At 42.3% G+C, this 20,903-nt stretch overlaps 1 protein-coding gene across 1 annotated transcript in view; it reads right to left on the bottom strand.

Annotated features, from left to right (window-relative positions):
- Positions 1 to 2,116: 2,116 nt before the first annotated feature.
- Positions 2,117 to 20,903, bottom strand: part of WDFY3 (WD repeat and FYVE domain containing 3) — a 129,759-nt gene continuing 110,972 nt past the window's right edge. Inside the window, exons 52-65 of the mRNA XM_074154371.1 lie at positions 20,410 to 20,516; positions 19,483 to 19,636; positions 16,248 to 16,339; positions 15,699 to 15,911; positions 13,070 to 13,217; positions 11,902 to 12,056; positions 11,320 to 11,478; positions 9,608 to 9,787; positions 8,336 to 8,518; positions 7,357 to 7,453; positions 6,137 to 6,466; positions 4,970 to 5,081; positions 3,646 to 3,843; positions 2,117 to 2,801 (exon numbers count right to left, since the gene is read on the bottom strand). Of these exons, the coding sequence (XP_074010472.1) occupies positions 2,681 to 2,801; positions 3,646 to 3,843; positions 4,970 to 5,081; positions 6,137 to 6,466; positions 7,357 to 7,453; positions 8,336 to 8,518; positions 9,608 to 9,787; positions 11,320 to 11,478; positions 11,902 to 12,056; positions 13,070 to 13,217; positions 15,699 to 15,911; positions 16,248 to 16,339; positions 19,483 to 19,636; positions 20,410 to 20,516 (2,249 nt within the window). The 3' untranslated portion in view covers positions 2,117 to 2,680. The remainder of the gene's footprint in view (positions 2,802 to 3,645; positions 3,844 to 4,969; positions 5,082 to 6,136; positions 6,467 to 7,356; positions 7,454 to 8,335; positions 8,519 to 9,607; positions 9,788 to 11,319; positions 11,479 to 11,901; positions 12,057 to 13,069; positions 13,218 to 15,698; positions 15,912 to 16,247; positions 16,340 to 19,482; positions 19,637 to 20,409; positions 20,517 to 20,903) is intronic.

Here is a 20,903-nt window from a genome sequence, read left to right as displayed (position 1 = left end):
GCGCAACCGAAGAACGAAGCCCGAGGGCTGTGGCGATTTTCATTTGCAAAACCTAAATCGGGACCATCCTCTCCACTACAGAACTGTAAAGAATAATTTACCTTGCTTTCTTCCAGTACGCTTGCCAAACATGGAAAGCGCAGACCGCCACCCGTAAAACCTGCCCACGCAGCTGAAGGTGGTCGACTACTACCTCTTCACGGACGGCCCCGCTCCCTTCCCGACCCCGCGTTAGCCCTACACGCCGGCTCTTTGCTTTAGTGTTTCCATTAGATCAGCGTTACCGTCACAAACCTTGCCTTTGTTAGGGTTTGACTACGTGGCCACACAAGTTCCAGTCCGTAGGGAAAGAAGACTTCTTTAAATCTGGGTTTGATTTGAAATCCGGAGGCAAGGGGAAGAAAACTGTGGACTCGAAAGGCATTTGAGAGTTGTTAAAACAGCCTTTTCTTCAAACCGAAAACGTTAAGGCCACTAGCCTGTCTTCTGAACTATGCTGGTTTCGCATCATTTTGGGACGGGTGAAGGCAACGTTAGAGAGAACACAGAAATTCCAGTGCTCCGCACATGCTTACTGAGGACCTCCTCTCGTTTTTAGGGACAAACCTGTCCTGGTAGCCATGCAGCGTGGCTACTCAGTCACCACTCTTTGGATCCAACGGGATCTATTTGGGTCAGATAATCTCAACAAACCTGCATTTACTCAACAGTGTAAAAGGGCTCTAGAGAAGCCTTTCTGTTCATCTGGGGACTTAGTATACATACCAAAAACAGGAAAATATCTCATTTTACAGACCAGCACATACATAATAAACAAACATGTATCAAAATACATATTTAACCTTCAGTGCATAAACATGTGATACCAGGGTAAATATAGTAAGTGGTCAGGATGAACAAATTATTCACTGCTAGAAGCTCAAATCAAGAGAAGACAGGTGTGCCCCCGCAGTGCCAAGGACCTCCTGGAAGGAGCTCACACCCCACCAACAGAGGGGTCTGGCAATTCCGGTGTAATTCCGACGACAGTGCTGGTTTTAACCACGTGCTGTCCCAGGGCCAGAGTCTGTCCGAATCATTCCAAGTGAAGGATAACATCACCTCGAGCGAAGACACTCACTGAAGTACTAGCAGAGCAAAAAAGCAGGGCCACCTGTCTTCTGCTGGTTTGGGTCATATCCTTACCGCTATTTAAAAGAACCCATTGTGAATATACCTAATCTAGATCGCTTTGTCACCCATTTACAAAATATATACACATATGTTAAAAAACAAAACCAAACCAAACACCAGCCTGCTCCCCCTTGCTCCCCCCACCCCCCAAAACCCACTGCAAAACCTCATTCAGAAATTAAGTCCACGGGCCTATCCAACGCACGTGTTCCAATCCCAGTGGATATCAGTGTCTCTACTTCATCCCACATGTAGTGCAAAATAAATGATAGAGTAGTAAAAAAATACTGCAATTAAATTCATATCGGAACTTAAAAAAAACCACAATGGAAATCTACTCGTCCTCAAGTTGATGCCGTGTGCCGAAACATGAAGATAGCTCTTGGAAGCGTTTCTGACCTGACTGGTATCACCCTGTTCAGAGCAATGCCTATTGTTCCAGAAGTTGTTTTTGTTTTTGTTTTTTGCAAACAAGCTACAGGACAACAGTAGTTCATTTTTATGCACAAGGAATTCATTCTGTATCTATATGCAAGCCAATTGCTATTGACTAAAGAAGTTAAAAGCTGGTTCTTGCACTGCATGAATCAGCTGCTAATGAACGTCAAGTAATTAACAAAACTGCAGCTCTGACACATGTATAAAAGAGGCCTTATTAAATATGAACAACACTGAGGTGGTAAATAGTTTGGTATAAAATGCAACACAAGTGTACAATTTAGTTCCTGGTTATCTTACAGCTAGAATAAAATACTCCAAGTCCTATTCTCAAAAATGTTTTCTTTTGAAAAAATCTATGTAATTCTATGAATAGCCTTACTTAAATTAAGATACTGTGGGCAACCGAAAGAACAAACATGCACAGACTGGATTTTTAACAGAAAAACGCATAATGCCTTCGAGTTTTCTGGTTTTTCTTTTTTTTTCTTTTTTTTTTTTTTTTAACATTCGTATTTAAATTGATAGATGAGATAAAGATGCCACACAAAGTATAGAAGTATAGTGGTTAATCTGAAGTCCCATGTAACAGGCAGTTAAGTTCATATTTAGATAAAAAGGCCATTATACCTATTTACAATATACACAGTTGCTTGCGAAGAAGGCAGATTTACAACTATCTTCTAAAAAGCCTTCCCCTCCCCCTCCCCCCGATAAGGATGACTAGCTCTACAAAACAAGACAAGAACGGGTATTTAGGATAAGTGAGGATTTTCTCGATAGCCATGTCAACATAGGTTTAGGGGTTGACAGTTCTATTGGATTTGTGGATATTAATCATGTCTTCCTGGGCCTTGCTCTTCACTTAATTATGCCGTTAGCCTCATTTACCTTCTGTCAACACAAATCAATTCAATGATCCCTTTTTACTTTTAGTGCTTAAAACTCAGTAAAAACTTAAGTGTAAACAGACAATATTCTAAATCCCTTCCGATCACCACACGGTACTCTCGCTAGTTGTTGGAGCGATGGCGGGGTTGGGATGGTGTCTCTGTTTGCTAGGACCCCATCAATTTCTGGGCCCCTCCTCTGAACCCCGCTCGTGCTGCAGGTTGTAGAAGCAGTTCTGGCAGACCCTGACCGGTGACGAAATCTTCAGACGCTTGATTTCGGACTGAAACCTGCTGCACCTGTAGAGGAAAACAAACAGCTGTCAACACAGGTCCTCTCCTGACCTGGCCATTTTCTATCCAGGTGTGGAAATTATCATGATGACTTCAAATACCAGAGAACTCTCCACACTTATCTTGACAAGGAAACGCAATCCAGTGTGGCAGAAGCGGAACTGAACAGGTACGATCACCACAGAACCAACGTGAAGGCTCTGCGTGAGAGGTAGCTTAAGAACAGCTGTTGTCACCAGTTTAGACTCGAAGTACAGCTACAGATATGAAACTGGAAATGCCGTGCCTGACCCAGTGGACCAGAGAAGAGACTCCACTCCCACCTCAATTCCTGGGTGAGGGCAGCTCACACACATCCTCTGTCTCGTACATTTTCCTGTCTGAGGCTGTGTGCTACTGCCTCCTAAATCAGCACCCTTCCAGTCCTGCATACAGTTTACATTTTGACCAGGTTGCTTGTAGAATGACAAGAACAACTAGTTGCTGCAAAAGAAGTTAGTTTGTTTCGGGTTTTTTTGTGTTTTCTTTTCTTTTCTTTTTTTTTTTTTTTTCTTTGCTAAGTTAGTTTCTCTAGATTTTCCCAGCTGGGCAACAGGGAGATTTTCAAAGCTGCAAGCAGATTTCATTCTCTCCCGATACCTGTCTTGCTAACTGGATTTATTAAGGGGCTGGGCTGTCTTTTCCAATTCCGCCCTGAAAGTTTTGAGAGTTTTGACGGGTTTTATTCATCAGTTCTGTTTTGGTAAGGGAAACCTCAGGCTTTCAGCAGAGTTCCGTGTCATGCAACAGCTTTACCCAGCCTAAAATTCTATATGGACAAGAGCCCAAAGGAGACTCTTGGCTGGCTTACTTCTGGCAGAAGAGCTGCCCGCAGTTCCTGCAATGGTGACGCCTCTCAGTGAGCGAGAACCGGACGGCGCAGCCCGAACAGCTGTCTCCCCCCTCGTCCTTCACCCAGTGATCTGCTGCAGATCGGCCAGGCTGATCGCTTACGGACCAGCTGAACACTCTGCCTCGACCGTCCCCAATAAGAATTCTGCTGTGATCCCTGCAAGAAAAAAAAAAAAAAAAAGCAAAAGCGCTCCTGCAACAGCTCTGGCACAGTAACGCGCAGACATCGATGACCGATTTTACGTGTCAGAATCTGTCTGTCCCGGTTTGAAGTAAAACTGAACCAATTTTCTGTTCTGTAACTTTACACCCTAGCCAGGCCTCCTCTAACTCTCTGAAATTAACGGCATATTGTGGAGAAAACTGCTCGTTCTCAGAATGATCAGCCCAGTGTTTGTGCTCCGTGCCAAGGGATGGTGTGCAGGGAGGCCCTTGCTTATACTTATTGCTGTAACAACCAAGGGCAGCCAATTTCGTTATTTGCCCCCTTAGAGGGTCATAAATGGAAAAAACGTAGAGGGGTCACATCGGTGGGGGGGAGGGGACAGGAGAGGTGACCCAAACCTGACCAACTGGGGTATTCCATCCCATCTGCCCCATGCTCAGTATAAAGGCTGAGGGATCAAAGGGTCAGTCCCTTCCTGCGATGGCCGACGTCCAGAGAGGACTCTGTCTGTTCATCTGCCTTTGATCCCGATCCGTGTGTTCCTGACTCCAGAGCTGGAACCCAGTTCCCATCCGTCACTGAGTCCAGTCTGGGACTTCCCCAGTGCCTGCCGGTGACGTGACTGTCATCCTGGGAGCTTGATACGGTTTTGTATATATTGTATCTATTTCATTATTTTCATCTTCATTTTTATTTTAATATTAATTCTTCATTAAAGTAGTTTAGTTCATTCTAAACTTCTGAATCTCCTTATCTCTTTCTCCTCCTCTCTCCTCTTTTGCGGGGGGTGAAGGGGGGCGGGAAGGGCCATCTGTCGGTCCGGTTTTGGTAAATTCAGCCAAAACCACGACACTGTCATGTGTTAAGCTACTGGCACAGTGACTGACGTGCACATTAGCCGGGTCTTACTGAGAAACGGAGCTATAACAACACTCTACGTAACATAATGCAGCTGAATAAGTCTAATTATTTTAGGGTTTTGCTTTTTTTTTTTAATCTCAGTCCTTGAACAGGGCTGCCCTAGACAGAAAGGCCATAAAACAGCATTATGCAAAGAACAATGGCTGGTTCGTACCGCTTCCCACGGACGACACGGAGTCACTTGCAAGCTACTCACTTAGAGATGCCGAGGGCAGTGATTTCCGCTGGATGTGCGTTGTCTTTGCGATCGAATGCCGTGTGCATAGTTAGTTTGCTTCTGAACACCAACTGACGCTCCCATCTGTATCCTAGAAATGAGCGGGAAGTGGCAGGGGAAAAAGAAAGTTTGCTTGTTCACACTTTTGTTCCCTCCTCCCCCAACATACCTGTACGTGTGACTTTATAGAAAGAAAAAATCTCCCCCCAGAGAGGACTCTCTCTAACTCAAGTTTCGCTTGGGAAAAATGCATTTTTCAACTGCTCCCCAATACGTGTAAGAAAGGAGAGGATACAAAACAATGCACAGAGCTTCCCATTTCTCTGAGTCCAGATGGGAGCTGCAGAGAATGGTGACATCCACAGGGAAGCCCTGTACCAAAGCCTGACAGGATTGGGATAGCTTCATTTTATTTTATTTTTTAAATCTATTTTCTTTTTAAAAACAAGACTCAGATTTCCAACTGTCATTACTTTTCTTCTTAGAAGCTCATATGATGCTGCGTTTTGGGTATGTGACTAACACAGTTTTGACGACATACCAGTGGTTTGGCTGTTTTCAGCAGTATTTGCAGAGTATCAAGGTTTTCTCTTTTTCCCCACTCTGCTCTGCCCCCCAGCCCCTGCCAGGAGTTTGGAGGTGCACAGTAAGCTGGGAGGGGACAGAAGCTGGACAGCTGTCTCCAACTGACCAAAGGGAAATTCCACACTGTATAACATCACACTCAGCAATAAAACCGAGAGGAAGGGTTTTGGGGGAAGGCAGCCATTTGCTCAGAGACTGGCTGGTCATCATTCTGCTTGTGGCGAGCGATTGCCTTTCGCATCGCTTGCTTTGTCTTCCTCTTTCCTTTGCTTATTAGACTATCCTTATCCTGACTTGTGGGTTCCCTTGCTTTTGTTCTTTCTATTCTCTCCGCCATCCTGCCGCAGGTGGTTGTGGTGGTGGCAAGCGGGTGGCGTAGCTGGGTAAACTGACCACAGCTTCTCAGGAAAAGCTTGAACAACATCACACCTTTGCCCACAATTTTTTCTCTTCACTGCCCATTTTGGAATTCAAAGCTCCATAGACAGAGAGAGACTGCCTTACGGGTCAGTGCTGACAGCACATTTAACTGACAGAGGAGGTGTGTCCAGTTTCTTTTACCTGGTTTAAGCTTGCTGTAGTGCCGTGCTTCGGCATAGCTGGGGTGCGGGTGGTTAACCTGAGCATGGGGATGCATTTTTGCTTGTCCCTCAGAATAATTCACAAAGATAAAGCCGTCTTTCTCGTCCAAGCTGAGCTGGTCTGACCAACGCCTGGAGTCATCAGAGCCGCTGTCTGCTGACCATGCTGCCGCTGCTCTGTTTGATGCTGACCGAGGCCTGTGGCTGGTGCTGCTTGGTTGACTCTGGCTCTCCTGCAGTTTCGTGTCCTGGCCTATGCATGGATCATCTGCCTCGGAGTCACTGCTGTCCTCTTCATGGGCTTCCTGCCCTGGATTCACCCAACAGGAGAGAAGACGTTGTTAGCAAGGCTGCTTATAGCCTGACCTTTTTCCTTATTCTGCTGTTCCACGACCTACAACCCAACAGGTACCACACCACAGCATGAGTAGGGGGAAACTGCATGCAGGCATCTCAAAGCCTTTGCAGGGATTCAGCTCCTGCCAGGAATCACACTATTCATGACTGGTCTGTCAGAAAACAGCACTCCTTAGCTGAAGCTATTTCCTGTGACAGTCCATCCAAGGTAGGCTACGATAGACACAATGAGTAAAATTTTTTAAAAAAATACTCATACTAATGAGTATTATGTGATGCAGATCCACATCCAGATCATATCTTCATATTGAAGAGGGCAAGGGGAAGATGAGATGGCTAAAAGAAAACACCCATCTAGCAGGGACCAAAATCTTCTGAGAGGGGAAAATGATATGGTCAGCATTGCTTGTCTAAACAGCATGCTGTTCCATTAGTAGATTTTTTAACTCTGCTGTTATGCTATAATTCCATTTCAAAATAATAATAATAAAAAAAATAATAAAAATCTAAGTTTTGGAAAACGGAAGCATCCGCTGGGTTTCCCGACAGCAGAAACAACCACACACAGAAAAGTTCAATCTTCACAGAAAAAAAAAAAAAAGCTACGACGAGCACGATTTTTTCTTACTCACAGCAGTATGAAACTACAATAAGCAAGGTGGTGAACAAAGCACTCAGATGCTTTATTTACTATGCCCACTGGATGTCTCTTGTCTTTTGGGACAAAATCCCCTTTGTCCACTCTGCACTGTATACAGCGTTACACGTATACCACATGATTTTACCCACGTACAGTGAGGATCAGATAAAAGGCAAATAGAAAACACATGTCAGGAGACATACCTATTTGTGCTTCCTGACAATCCTCTTGCATTTCCAGCATCTCCGCAGGCTCCGGAGCTGGTGTTTCTGGTACTTGCAAAAACTCCATCCGCCAGAACTGGGGGGACAGGGGATAAGCAAAGCGGCAAGTACTCAACCCTTAGCTTTCTTCTGAGCTACTTCCAGAGTTAAGATGGCTTATTAGAACTGAGTGTTTGCACTGGGAGCGTGACAGGCAGGTCACATCTCCATACTAAACCCCATTTTGGGGGGCTAGACACTATAAGAGGACAAGTGTTCATGCCTGGATCACAAGTGAACAAAGCCTTGTGCCGTTATTTATAACATCTTAGCTGTTCAAATAAAAAAAAATCCACTCCACATAGCAATCTGCCCAGCAGACTCTGGTTAAGGCAGACCCAGGACTGCACATGGCAAAGTACCAAAAATTAGGTTAGACTCGCAGTGATCAGAGATGCCACTAAGTTCCACTTTTCTTTCTAGGCAGTAAAATGAATTGTCTCAAGGTGTGTAGGACAAAAACAGTGAACGAAAACTACAATCTCCAGGCATGAAAGCTGACCAAAATAGAGCAGGAAGGAAAATATATGCTGCTGACTACTGCTAGTTACCACATCGCAATGGGTGCGTGGAAAAGGAGAAAGAAAACTGAAAGACTGCATAGGAATGTCAGCTCACTGAGAGAGTTTTCCATAAATTCTTCAATGTCCATCTAACGTGTGGACAGGACTTGTGGACACTGCATCACCCTGTGCAGAAGTGGCACAGCTGGTTCTAGCACCAAAAGCAGTCTGCACCATTTACCTATCCTGGACTCCCTCCTCCCTGCAGGACTAATTGTTCAGGTGGAACACCCAAGTACAGCAGAACTGCTTTTGATACCGACCAGGACACTGTGCTGGATAGACATGACTACTCTAACTACTACTAATACTAAGGAGTAAACTTATTTTTCCAAACAGTGACTCCTGGTACTTACCCGGACAACTCCGTCCGAATGTCCTGTTACTATGACGTTCTGGGTATCCCACTCATTCATCTCTGACACAAAGCAGCACATTATTTGCTGGCTTCGGCCAGTGAAAGTGTTTCTGCTTGCAGTAGGGCTGCCATTAATGCTCCATACATGGATGTAAGTGCCAGCACATGATACAATATCCCCCTGCAAAGACAAATAACACCTCCATATTTCAATATAAGTCTTAAGTTTTCTTCAGCAAAAAATACAAGCCAGGTTCATTCATAACCCAAGTTCAGCAACCAAGGCTGGCGCTTTTCAGGAAGTTCTATTCAAGCTGAGTTGGCCACCTAAATATATATTTAGGATGATACGCATATTTTTTTTTTTTTTAATTGTACATAGAAAACCAGACTTAGTAGAACCTATTTGTTGTATTCACAGTATACAATGAGTAGACCAAGTCCTCCACTTTTCACGGCGTAACAATCCAACAGCCCGTTTTCAGTACTTTCCCTTCTCAGTTTTTCGAAGCCTCTGCTCATGTCGACTCCTCTCTTTTTCACAAACGTGTACCCCCTTAAATGTCATTAGCTTCCTTATTGGGAAAAGAGCAAGAGATGGTCCAAACTAGTACAGAGGGGAAATGGGAGCTGCAGTCTAAAACACGGGCAACACGACAACCACCAGACCGCTGGCAGCTAGCAGTAAACCGTGCCTCTTGCTACCCCCTCCTTGCATAACAGCCCTGTTTTGTCTTGATTTAAACCACTACATCTGCTCCAGTTGCAACACCTTCAATCCAGCCCTCACAGACTACCTACATAAAAGTTTCAACTCAGGCAAATTCTGGCAACTCATAACTTACAGGGCCACCAGGGAGACAGGCTTTTAGGATATGCCTGTTTCCGCTACAATTGTCACCGCAGCTTCATTCAAGGTATATTCTGCTTCCTTTAAATGAAGCGTAAAAGAACAAAAGTCAACCAAGGTCACATTCTTAGTTCCTGTGGCAGGTTTGACAGCCCACTTTGAATGCCACACTAGCTATATTGCTGCCAGTGCTGGTAATAAGCCCTTCTGAACTCAAGCCGCTCTGCAAGGAACAAACCCTCGTGTCTCTCATGACAAAAGACTCAAATAATTCCCTAATCCAGCTAATTAGTTTTCAGATGAGTTATACAAGTTTTGCCTAACTAACAGAAGAGCCTAGCTTATTTTTCTTTGGTTTAACAAATTCTGACTCTTGCTACTGTTCCCACTGCACGTTGGAAAACGGTATTTGGTTCTTACCGTTAATTCGTTTATACAGAGAGCTGAAACTGGAGCCTTGTGACCTCGAAGCTGTGTTAGAAAAGAGAGTTTATTCAAATCCCAGATGATGCAGGTGCGGTCCCGTGATCCACTCACAATTATGTGATAAGCTAGCGATGCTGTTAGGCAGGTGACAGTGTCAGTATGACCCAGTAATGCCTGTAAAACAGAGGTCAGGAGGAATAAGCTGCAATCAAGACAGAGCACAAAAATTACAGCATTAAACCCACTCATCTGGAGGGATTCAGATGTTAACATGAATATCCTAACAGAAGTTGCAAGAGACTTACAAGTATTCAGTTGGCAAATATTTTCCTTATTGAAAATGACAGATGTAATATTTTTTTCCATTTAAAAAGCACTCTCACAAAACCAAATTTCAAGGGTCTAATGTTTATGTATGGACTTCTACGGGAAAAAAAAAAAAGAAGAAAAAAATTCCAACCCATTCTGCATCAATAACTTATTTATAGGGTGAGTATGTGTTCCAGGGTGCACCTGAAATTACATTCTGAAAACAGAAAGTCTTTGTAAATATAAAATGTCTCCTATATAAACTTCTGTTGATGTTTGAGAAAAGATAAAAGAGACAAGAAAGAGATGCAGCCAAAAAGGCAAAGTCAACTGGAAGAAGGAGAAAATTACAAGCGTCTACTTGTATTAGACCCTGCTTTTACATTTTAGGTTTGACCTAACCTTTGGGGCAGGAGTCTGGAATAGACTCTGATTATTGTGGCTTACTCAGTTACAAATCATTGGCTGAAGTACAGTAAACGGCCTTCAATATGCTGCCCTGAAATTCAAGATACAGTGTTTTATCTTGCATTGTTCTTAAGTAAAACGCTTTGGAAACACATCTTTGGACAGTTGATGGAGACCGCGCAAGGGAAGTTATTAAATAATTCTCCGAATTTCTTCTCTTGAGTGGAAGCTTTCCTCCAGGAAAAGTCCTGGTATTAAGATGCTAACAGGAACAGTAGCACTTAACAACCTAACTAACTATAACAACGACACATAGCTTCTAGAATATTTTGAGGTAGCTGGGAGGGTTCTTTTTATGTTTTGGGTGGGATTTTTATTTTTTTATTTTTTATTATTTTTTTTATTTTTTTTTTAGTAAACACAAGACTTACTCTGCACTGACTTTAAAGCGTAGGTGCTCGTCTGTTAAGATTAAAAGTTGATGTTTCGAATTAACAAAGCAAGAACAACTTAAGGTGATCCTGAACAAGCACACTCTGCTCCCCAAACATCACTGCCAGGAAGAGCAAATTTTTGCATAGAAGCGTAATTTAAATATATACGTTTTAAAATAAAAAAGTAATTAAAAAAATTAAAAAAGGAAAATAAATCTTTAAGACAGTGTCTGTGCCAGGGAGGGCAGCGGTTTTCATACAACGCTACAATAAAGCAGGTGAATTCACAAAACACACCTGTATAATTTTGTTATCATCGCTACCAAATTCCCCATCTCTCCAAAAAGCTCCTGGTGATCAACCATCCTTAAAAAGATGCAATTTTAAAGACACATTTTGCCCACTTTCAGTGCAGATCACTAGCTCGACTACCCAGTTCTCCAAAGGTCTGCCGGACTCGTGGTTTCAAAGCTTGCTATGTGAGCAATACCCCTTTCATAATTTCTTTGATCTTGTAACATAATTTACGTAAAAGGCATCTTTATTGTATTTTACCTGTTTCAGTGTAAGGGCTTTAGCTTTTTCTTTGGAGATGCCCATTTCCCACACACACACCGCTGTGCTTGTTCCTCCAGTGATAACTAGTTTGGGGTTGGGGCAGATGGCACACAGTATCTGACCCCATTCTGACAAACATTCATAAACAATTCCTGCCTAAAAATAAAGAAAACAAAGAAGAATTACTTGCAGAATTAGTTTTTGGTAGGATAAAAAAACCCCCAAAACCCGAGTGCTTCCCCTGCATGCTGGACCATTAAGTAGCCTTAACAGAAGCAATTCCAGCCTCTGCCATAAGATGCCTCCCGAGAAAACAGGAGAAATGAGCTTTAATGTACAGATTTAATTCATTCATGTTTTGCAGACCTGGTAAAAAATTATTATGAATTGGTCTATGTCATTGTGCCGGTGTTCTGATGAAGACCCCCAGATAGGAAGCAATACAACATAGGCAGTACAAGATTATTTCATTCACATGTGAAACAAATTTCCATTCTTAGATTTTTTTTTTTTTCCCCACTATTGAGTACTAATTGGTTTTGGTACATTCAGCACTGAAACAAATTTCAGATTACAAACCTTGTCCGATTCGTAGGTACCCAGTCTACAGCTGAGGTCTGCATAGCCCCAGGCAAAAGTTTTATTCCACGTAGGTGGGATAAGAACCTTATTCTGTTCTACTGCCAGAATGCCTTTATCAGTACACACGATCTGTCCCACAGGCTCCTTGAGCTCTAAAAAAGAAGATAGGGTTGTTTTATTGCTAGCACAGACAAATACTAGTTGATCACATTAAATACTTGATGCTCTGCAAAAGCAGGATCTCTGTACTGGCTACGGTACACGAATCTTTGTTTCAACTGCAACGATGGCAATTTTTTCTACGTTCCTAACAGAGTAGTGGTGAGAACACCCCGAGGATCACAGATAGCTCTGATCCCACCTGCAACGCTGCACAAGATGTTCTTCAGACAAGACGTCGGAAGCGATTGTACCATTTTCCGCACAAGTTAAAGTAAGTTTTTGATATCAATTCCAACATCTTGGCCAAGCGTTCCCACAGGTTACGTTCCCGACTACAGCTTACGGTGTCCTACCTATTTTTCCCCAAGCTTTGCAAATACAGATTAGTGCTCTCTAATTTCCCGTCTTAGAGCATTGCCCTGCTGTGTCCTGTGTCATAGTACGTCCTTCTCCCTTTACAGCAGGCGGCACAGATTCATTTCATCAACTAGGAAAGAAATCACCGTGTAGCACTCACTCGCCTCACAGACAATTAATTTTTGTTCAGTCCCATGTCAGCTATGAAGTCAAAACCCACCTTTTTTTTCATCTCAGTGCAGCTACAAACACCACCCTTTCCTGCCAACATTTCTCAGTATTTCTCGGCACTGCGATAAAGAATCCTTCTGCTACAAAAATCACAAAAATTGAGGCTATCGCAGCCCCAGAAGCAATGAGTACTGTTTGTTAAATTAAGACTATAAAGAAGTGCTTAGGTCCAATTTTATCTATTTTTAAAAAGTCGTATTAAACCAGCACGGATTTGGTGCTTGCCAAGTACACTTTAAGGTAGCTAAGAACATAATCTTACATTATTATCATATTTTAAATTTGTCTCTCTCACAAAAATGCAGGCATTAAGAGCACTAAAACTAAGCAAAACATGGAAAAAGAACGATTTTGCTGAAATGCTCAATGCTCTGGGCAAAGAAACAGGAATAATTACTGTGGGTTTACAGTCTACCTTTCACCGGGGCAAGAGATGGCCTCAGGTTGTCCAAATGGTGGAAAAAAATCTTGTCACTTGTGGAACCGGGGGGCACAGAGGTTCCCACAGTCTCTCCATTCAGTCGGCTTCTAACACGCTTCGGTGGATGTGGTTTTTTAAAGAGCTGAAATTCATTAAGAAATTAATCATCATTTAAGAAATTAATCATCATCAAAAATGAGAGGTTTACAAGAGCACAAGCATAAAGAGATCATCAGCGCAGCCAATTTACCTTCTCAAAATTCTGCAGGTCAGCAAACGTTACTTAACTCTTCTCAGTATTCACTAATACCTTACAGCAACCGTTCCGATAAGACTTCAACAAATAATAAGAAATCCAACAAGTACATAAAAATAAAGTATCTTTAGAGCTACCTCTAGTTACAAAAAGCAGTTGAAGCAAAGCAAGCAAAAAAAATCTCAAAGCTGATGCATAATAAGGTATTAAGTTCTAACCTAAACTGAAAGCTAACTTTTGGCTTTGAAACAAACTGTGTCCCACAAACAGCAGGTCACGCGCTTGGAGGCGGCTGGGCTACTAAGGAACAGAGTAACAGCACGGGTGGGCATGGAATTGGACCACACACGACAATAACGCACAAGAAACGCATCTCAGCGCCTGATTATCTTCTGCCTAGCTTTGCACTACGAGTGACTGCATTGCCATTTCACCGCTTCAGCAACCATTCCCGGTATCTCAGTGTTAAACAAACCCATCATGGCTTCTAATAGGCCGTGATCATCATTGACACACACTAAGGTTTATCACATGATAAATTCATCATAAAAATCTTGGATGGTAGACGCTATGTATTATAATATGTAAATGACAAATATAAACATGGAGTGATATTTTGTAAGATTTCGATTACTCTTTCGCAGACAGGCTATTACAAGCACTAAAAGGAGAACTGAAATTCCAAGTCTGAAAGGTATTTTCTTTATAGCCCTTCGAGATGTGTTACCTGTTTGGCTATCCAAAAGAGAGGGAACATTTGAAGGAACATTCTCCTTCGAGTGACCGCTCCTCGTTTACTCATTCTGCTCTGCCCCTGCAAGCTGTCCCCCTTGGGACCCTTGTAGTGTCTGCGAGAGTCTGGTTCCAAATGCAGCACCAGCTCTGGAATGTGTTTTTAAAATGGGAAACAGAACTACCAGGGGCATTACTGGTGGAGGAGATGGGATAAAGAAGATGTAGTCCTCATGTTTCATCTCCATGCAGCAAAGAAGTGAAAACGTGCACAGTAGCCACGTCACTGAGATAGCCTGCCCTAGATCCCCCGTGGAAAGTCACAGAGGGTCATAGGCAAGACTCTACAGTTACATAAAAATGTACTCCCAGTCAAAAAGTCACCAAAAATGACTTAATAAAGGAGTTTTGAGCTTCCCAAGTTTATTGCAGTCTGCCTATTTCCTCTAGCAAAGCGTCATGCAATTCTGGTCTATCTCATCATAGTTTGTACCTAACAGGCATTTGAAAATTCAAGCAGACCTTCAGACTCAGCTGCAATGCTCTTCCACTGCCCTGCTCTCAGCCCCACTCTTTATCTGTTCATCTGGCTTTAGCTGGGCCATGTCTGATTATCATCACAACCCAGTGACTCATTAAGAGGAGAAAACCCCACAGCCACTACGTATCTAGGTTACTGAGAGAGAGGAAGGAAGGAAAAGAGAAAAGCAACCACGGAAGACAGATGAGTGGTTCTTAAGCCTTCTTTGCAAGGAATAAGAGACAGACAGCTGCCAGCGGGTCCCCACAGGAAACACCCTGTGGCTGTCCTGGAACATTATGTGCTGCTGTAGTCTAGAGCTCCCAACACGTGGGTTGGGTTCCCAGTTATCTGTGGTTTCCACCAGATCTAGGATTGGAAAAATTCATTGAGGATATTTAGAAGTTTCACTGGAAACCAAAAATCCCTAAAGAAATGACTAATTTAAAAAAAAAAAAAAAAGAGAGAGAAAGAGAAAAAAAAAACCATAATGCCCCCCAACCTAAAACTCCGGAGTAAAACTTGAGATTTAATATTACATTTAATAATTTAATGTAATCTCTTAAAGAGAACACAAACTTTAAAGCTGCACCGAAAATGTGTCCATATAGCTCCTTAACTATAGCTGTCCTACAAGAATCAATCCATTTAATTTACATTTTTCAACAGATTCTTCAAATAAAAGAGGTGGCTAAGCCCTGCAGGAAGCATTAAGTTATTGTAGAAATTATTTTATTACAGGGTAACTTAAAATACCTAAACACTAGGCATTACTTTGAAGTTGCACTTTCACTGCCCCCCTTTGGCTTTGCAGCAGGGATATATTTTTCTTTTTTTGATGCTGATTTTTAGAGTTGAATCATAATTCATTTTGCCTTTATTTTAAGAGTGCAAAGGGGAAAAAAAAAAAAAGACACTTCTGATCTCACAAGCAAAGCCCAAAGTTGATCTTCATTGCACTTATGATGGAAATGTAAATAATTTCACATCACTGGAAGAATATTTATGGAAAAACACTCCCAGGAAGTTTCACTCCTGAAACACTTTCCCATTCTACATCAATACATTTGAATTTGAGTGTCATCTGGCAAATAAGAATTCTACAAAAAGTTTACCTGCTTTGGTATCTGTCCAAAGTTATTAATGAATCCTATGGTAGCTGTCTCTTTTAATGGATCGTTGATGTTATATATGTCCACTTGCCCCTCATAGAAGAGATGGTGAAAGACATTTACAGCTTCTACTGCAGCAGGACCTTGCTGCTTATAGCCAAAGATCAAGTCAATCCACTCATGCAGGTGTGCACTCACGAAGTCACATTCCAGAGCCTGAAATACAAAGGGCATGCATTAAAACTCGCCGTATTGGTCACCGGTTGAGTCTACTGCACCTGCCACAAAGAGAAATGCAGAATATATTTGGACATATTCTTGTTTCGTTTTGATAAATCTTTTAATTGAATCAAGTCTTGTCTCAACGTTACTCCTCAGCCAAAAAGGAACGGGGAGGAAACACTTCTTCTACACACCTTTGCAACAGTTAGCCATCAACCCAGAACTCGTGGACTGGCTAGGAACTGTGGCTGCACGAACTGAGCTTTGATTAATACGCAGTGGAAAGTCCCAACTGACGCTTTCTATTGTGTTTATTAAAATGCAAATTACCTCCCGATGAACTCTGATAAATTCACGAGGATCTCCTTTTGCCCATGGGGGGAGTATTACATCACCAAGTTTAGTGCCATTTTGTTTGCAACCTATTAAAAAAAAAAAAAATCAAATTCTAACACTTTTCCTTTATAAAGCAAGCCATTTCAGCCTTTTGTAAAAAAATACTCTGTCATTTTTAAATGTCAGGCAATAAAATATGAGAAATTCTGCCTTAGTTGTTCATATAGGATTGCTCGAAGGAAGAGAATATTCCTTGCTATGACTTCTGAGGACAATTGATAGTGTTTCAGCACATGCTCTTCAAAACAAACATTACCCTTATAGCTAGAGGCGCTGATTAAATTACTCTTCCTCAGTCCTCACAACTTCACAGCGTACAGTCTGAACTCAAAAATCTTTGTTTCCCCATCAAGTGCTCTTGGAACAGGATTATTTTGTCTTTATTTTTCTATTTAAGTGAATTTCTGCTTTTCTCTCCCCGGCACGGGAAAGACCCGCTGCAGCGCATGAAAGTTAATGAAAACAGCAGCCAGTGAAATAGCCTTCTGCAATTATTGTACAACTAGAAACTTGTTCTGTTGGTTTAGCCTGCACCTAAGCAGCCAGGTGTGCTACCGGGAACTGCTACCCAGAGGAATGGGCACAGAAAGGTTCATTTTCTTATCTCGTTTCAACCTCCTAGTCCTTATTCTATGAGGACAAAGGGAACAAATGTGCTGGCCCCAATTTAAGAGAAGACACTATTTCCTGTATTTGGCATCTTTTTAGTATGTATATGTCAATTTAGTATATTTTGAAGAAAACAAATCCCGGTACAAAACAGTGTAACAGCAAACCACTGAGAAGCCTTGGTGGAACAGTATTTCATCCCAGGATTTCTTTTCTTCACAATAAACATATTCTGTATCACTGAATGGAGTTATTTTATTTACAGGGGTACACAAGTACTAAGCACAGTGCTCCAACAGAAACATTGCTTGCATCACCAGACTTTGAATCTTCCTCTTTTTATCTGGAGGGGGCGGGGGGGGGGGGAGGGATTGCTACGAATTAACACAATCAAAAGTATCACACAGTGTTTGACAGTTGTTCAGAAGAAAATCTTTTCTACTGTTGTTCCAAATGCTCCAGAAAGAATTTCTAGGACTCTGATGGTCACAGTCCAAAATTATCAGATATGGACCTAAGTGGACAAGACTTCAACATCTTCTGGTAATGGTCATACCTAACTGTGTGAAATGTACTTGGGAGAGGTTGTGAGAGTTGTTTTTTTGGTTTTGCTTTTGTAAGGTTGTGCTTCCAATCTCTTACAATATATTTTGAATAAAGGATTTGAGGCTGTTAAACCTTATGACTTGATTAGTCTTTATTATTGTTATTAGATTCACAGCACAGAGCTCGGAAAATAAGAGCTTAATGCCACTGTTAGGAGTGACGTACCGAGGAACATGTATCTCCTAAGGCCAGCAGGTGTGAGATTTTACTCCTGTTGAATAAGCACTCTCACAAAAGCTAACTGTGACATTTCAACAAAACCTTTAGGAATACTTTAAGAGGAGGTTCTAAAAGTGAAGACTGTCGATAAACACCATCATGGAGCGGCAAGTTACATGGAGAAAAATGCAACCCAGAGAAACTCCCAAGTAAAGCATGATTGTCAGTGCGTTTTGAACAGGTAAAAACCCCAAAAACTAAAAGACTAAAACCAAAAAAACTAAAACACGCCACCCCAAAAAAAAGTCCTTTTTGGGTATTTCAGTGTCTTGTTCAACAATTCTCAGGATAAACTTTGCATCGACTGCTTAAAATGAACACTCACAGCCTGAGAAAATATCTTCAGTCTGATAAATATGAAAAAATAAATCTGAGGTAACACTGAGGAAATAAGAATTCCTGCTATACTCTTCCTGATGAAATTATGAGTTCTGAATCATTCAGACTTTCAAATATAATATTCTATAAACATGTAGTATAAGGAAGTACCAGAAGTAACCCTGCTTATGCTTTCGTATCAGAACACGCAAGCCATCTATTACTTTCTCATGCAGTTGAGCAGATCTTTTTCTGCCCGTATTATGAGACGCTTCTCTCATGTCGGACTCTCTGGCACCGCTCTTGCGCCCACAGCAACGCTATCACAGAATCACAGAATCTTCTTGGTTAGAAGGGACCTTTGGATCATCGAGTCCAACCACAAAAAAAAAAAAGGCAAAAAAAACCCCAACAAAAAACCAAACACCAAAAAACAAAACAAAACCAAAACCCACACAAAACAAACACCCACAACCACACACCACACCCACCCACAAACAGACACAAACCAACAGTCTCAGGCACTAGAGCGTGCCCTGAAGTGCCACGTCTACACGTTTCTTAAATCCCTCCAGGGATGGCGACTCCACCACCTCCCTGGGCAGGCTGTTCCAGGGCCTGACCACTCTCTCAGGAAAGTCATTCTTTCTGATATCTAATCTAAACCTCCCCTGCCCCAGCTTCAGACCATTTCCTCTGCTCCTGTCATTATTCCCTTGGGAGAAGAGGCCAACACCCACCTCTCTACAGCCTCCTTTCAGGGAGTTGTAGAGGGCAATGAGGTCTCCCCTCAGCCTCCTCTTCTCCAAACTAAACATGCCCAGTTCCCTCAGCCTCTCCTCCTATGACTTCTTCTCTAGACCCCTCACCAGCTTGGTGGCTCTCCTCTGGACACGCTCCAGCCCCTCAATGTCCTTCCTGTGGTGAGGGGCCCAGAACTGAACACAGCCCTCGAGGTGAGGCCTCACCAGTGCCCAGTACAGAGGCACCATCACTGCCCTGCTCCTGCTGGCCACGCTGTTCCTGACACAGGCCAGGATGCTGTTGGCCGCCTTGGCCACCTGGGCACACTGCTGGCTCATGTTCAGCCGGCTGTCCACCAACACCCCCAGGTCCTTTTCTGCTGGGCAGCTTTCCAGCCACTCTTCCCTGAGCCTGTAGCGTTGCCTGGGGTTGTTGTGACCGAAATGCAGGACCCGGCACTTGGCCTTGTTGAACCTCATCCCATTGGCCTTGGCCCATTGATCCAACCTATCCAGATCCCTCTGTAGAGCCTTCCGACCCTCAAGCAGATCAACACTCCCACCTAGTTTGGTGTCATCTGCAAACTTACTGAGGGTGCACTCAATCCCCTTATCTAGATCATCAATAAAGATATTAAACAAGACTGGCCCCAAAGCCAGCTCCTTCTGCCTACCTAGGTCAAAATTGTTGGAATTGAGCAGGAACTCTGGGAGGTAGAAGAACTCTGGGATGAGCTCCTTCACGTCTGCCATGTTGTGCTTCGATGCTGAATACCAAGCCTCCCGTACGCTGTGGAACATTCGGTCCGCCAGGTCAAAGTGACCGCCCTGTGAGACAGAGCGAGGAGCGTGTCAGCACCAAGGTATCTCTCAACGCAGCAGACGCTGCCAAGAAGGCAAATCAGAACATCCTCTGCCTGATAAAGAAACTATAGAACGTGGCATGTTTCTTCCTTTAACACAACAGATTTGAAGAGCTGCATTACTTTTTGGTACAAAACAATAGTAAATACAAAGCACTGAGCTACAGATACAGAGAAGAAGAAGAGAGTCATCTAGTCCTTTTTCAGAGAAACACAAATCTTTTTGCCTGATGGCTTCTGTCTAGGAAAATATTTGATGTGTAACGTTACAGACCCCATTAACCACCAAAGTGGTAAACAATTCCAGGCTCTAGAAACGTTTATTTTAACACTCAGTACTAAAATGGCTCTTTGGATAGACATATTGGTTTAAAATAACAATCCTTCAACACCTCCAGCACAGAACTAAACAACTGGCATATGATTCTTTCAACAACAGACAAATAAAGCTTGATGAGCAAAGTATTTTTCACAATAAAACTTGCTTTAGTTTTTGTCTGCTGATATTTTGTTCTGCATACACTTAGAAAAAAATGTTCAAACAACAAGAAAGAAAAACGTGAATTCCATTAAATCTTTCACAAAGAAACATCAAAAATCTCCGAGGCAGTAACAACTCTGCTAAAAATATTTCTTCTACCATATTTGATGAAAACCAAGCCGACTGATTGTATTTTTCACTTAAGTCTCACATGTACAGCAGGAAAGAAACATAAAGTGAGGTGATGTAATTTTTACCTGTAACCGTAAGAAAATCTGAGTAAAAGGCTCCATCCGGACAAGATAGGAAGCCACTATCATGGCTGATGAATAGTGGGTCCCATAGTGATAAGCCGGAGTTTCTCCTGCAGAAGATTAAAAATCATAAACACAGGACAAATAAAGCAGTTAGATGACAGTATGAGTACTAACTGAAAAAAATTTAATTACTGCTGCATTTTAGTTTTGGCTGCAGTCCAGCAGCCCTAATTCAACGGGCTTCTGCAGAGCAATACTGAATGGTTAGTCATTTTTTATTTTAACTAATCAAAGCGTTGCAACACAGCTACGGTGATTTCTGCTGAAGAAACATTTTTTATTTTTTTACTTTTAGTCTTATTGGTTACTGTGGAATTAAAGGCTTGGGCAAAAATACATCTCAGAATTGTTGGCTACAGATTTTGTACAGCTTTTACTTTCTTAATTTCCTGGCAAAAGGTCTGCATAAATGCACACAGAACATATGATTCATT

Source organism: Numenius arquata, chromosome 10 (genome assembly GCF_964106895.1).
Source record: "Numenius arquata chromosome 10, bNumArq3.hap1.1, whole genome shotgun sequence".
Taxonomy (NCBI): Eukaryota; Metazoa; Chordata; class Aves; order Charadriiformes; family Scolopacidae; genus Numenius; species Numenius arquata.
Note: the sequence above shows the minus strand (reverse complement) of the source record. Positions and strands in the feature narration are given on the sequence as shown.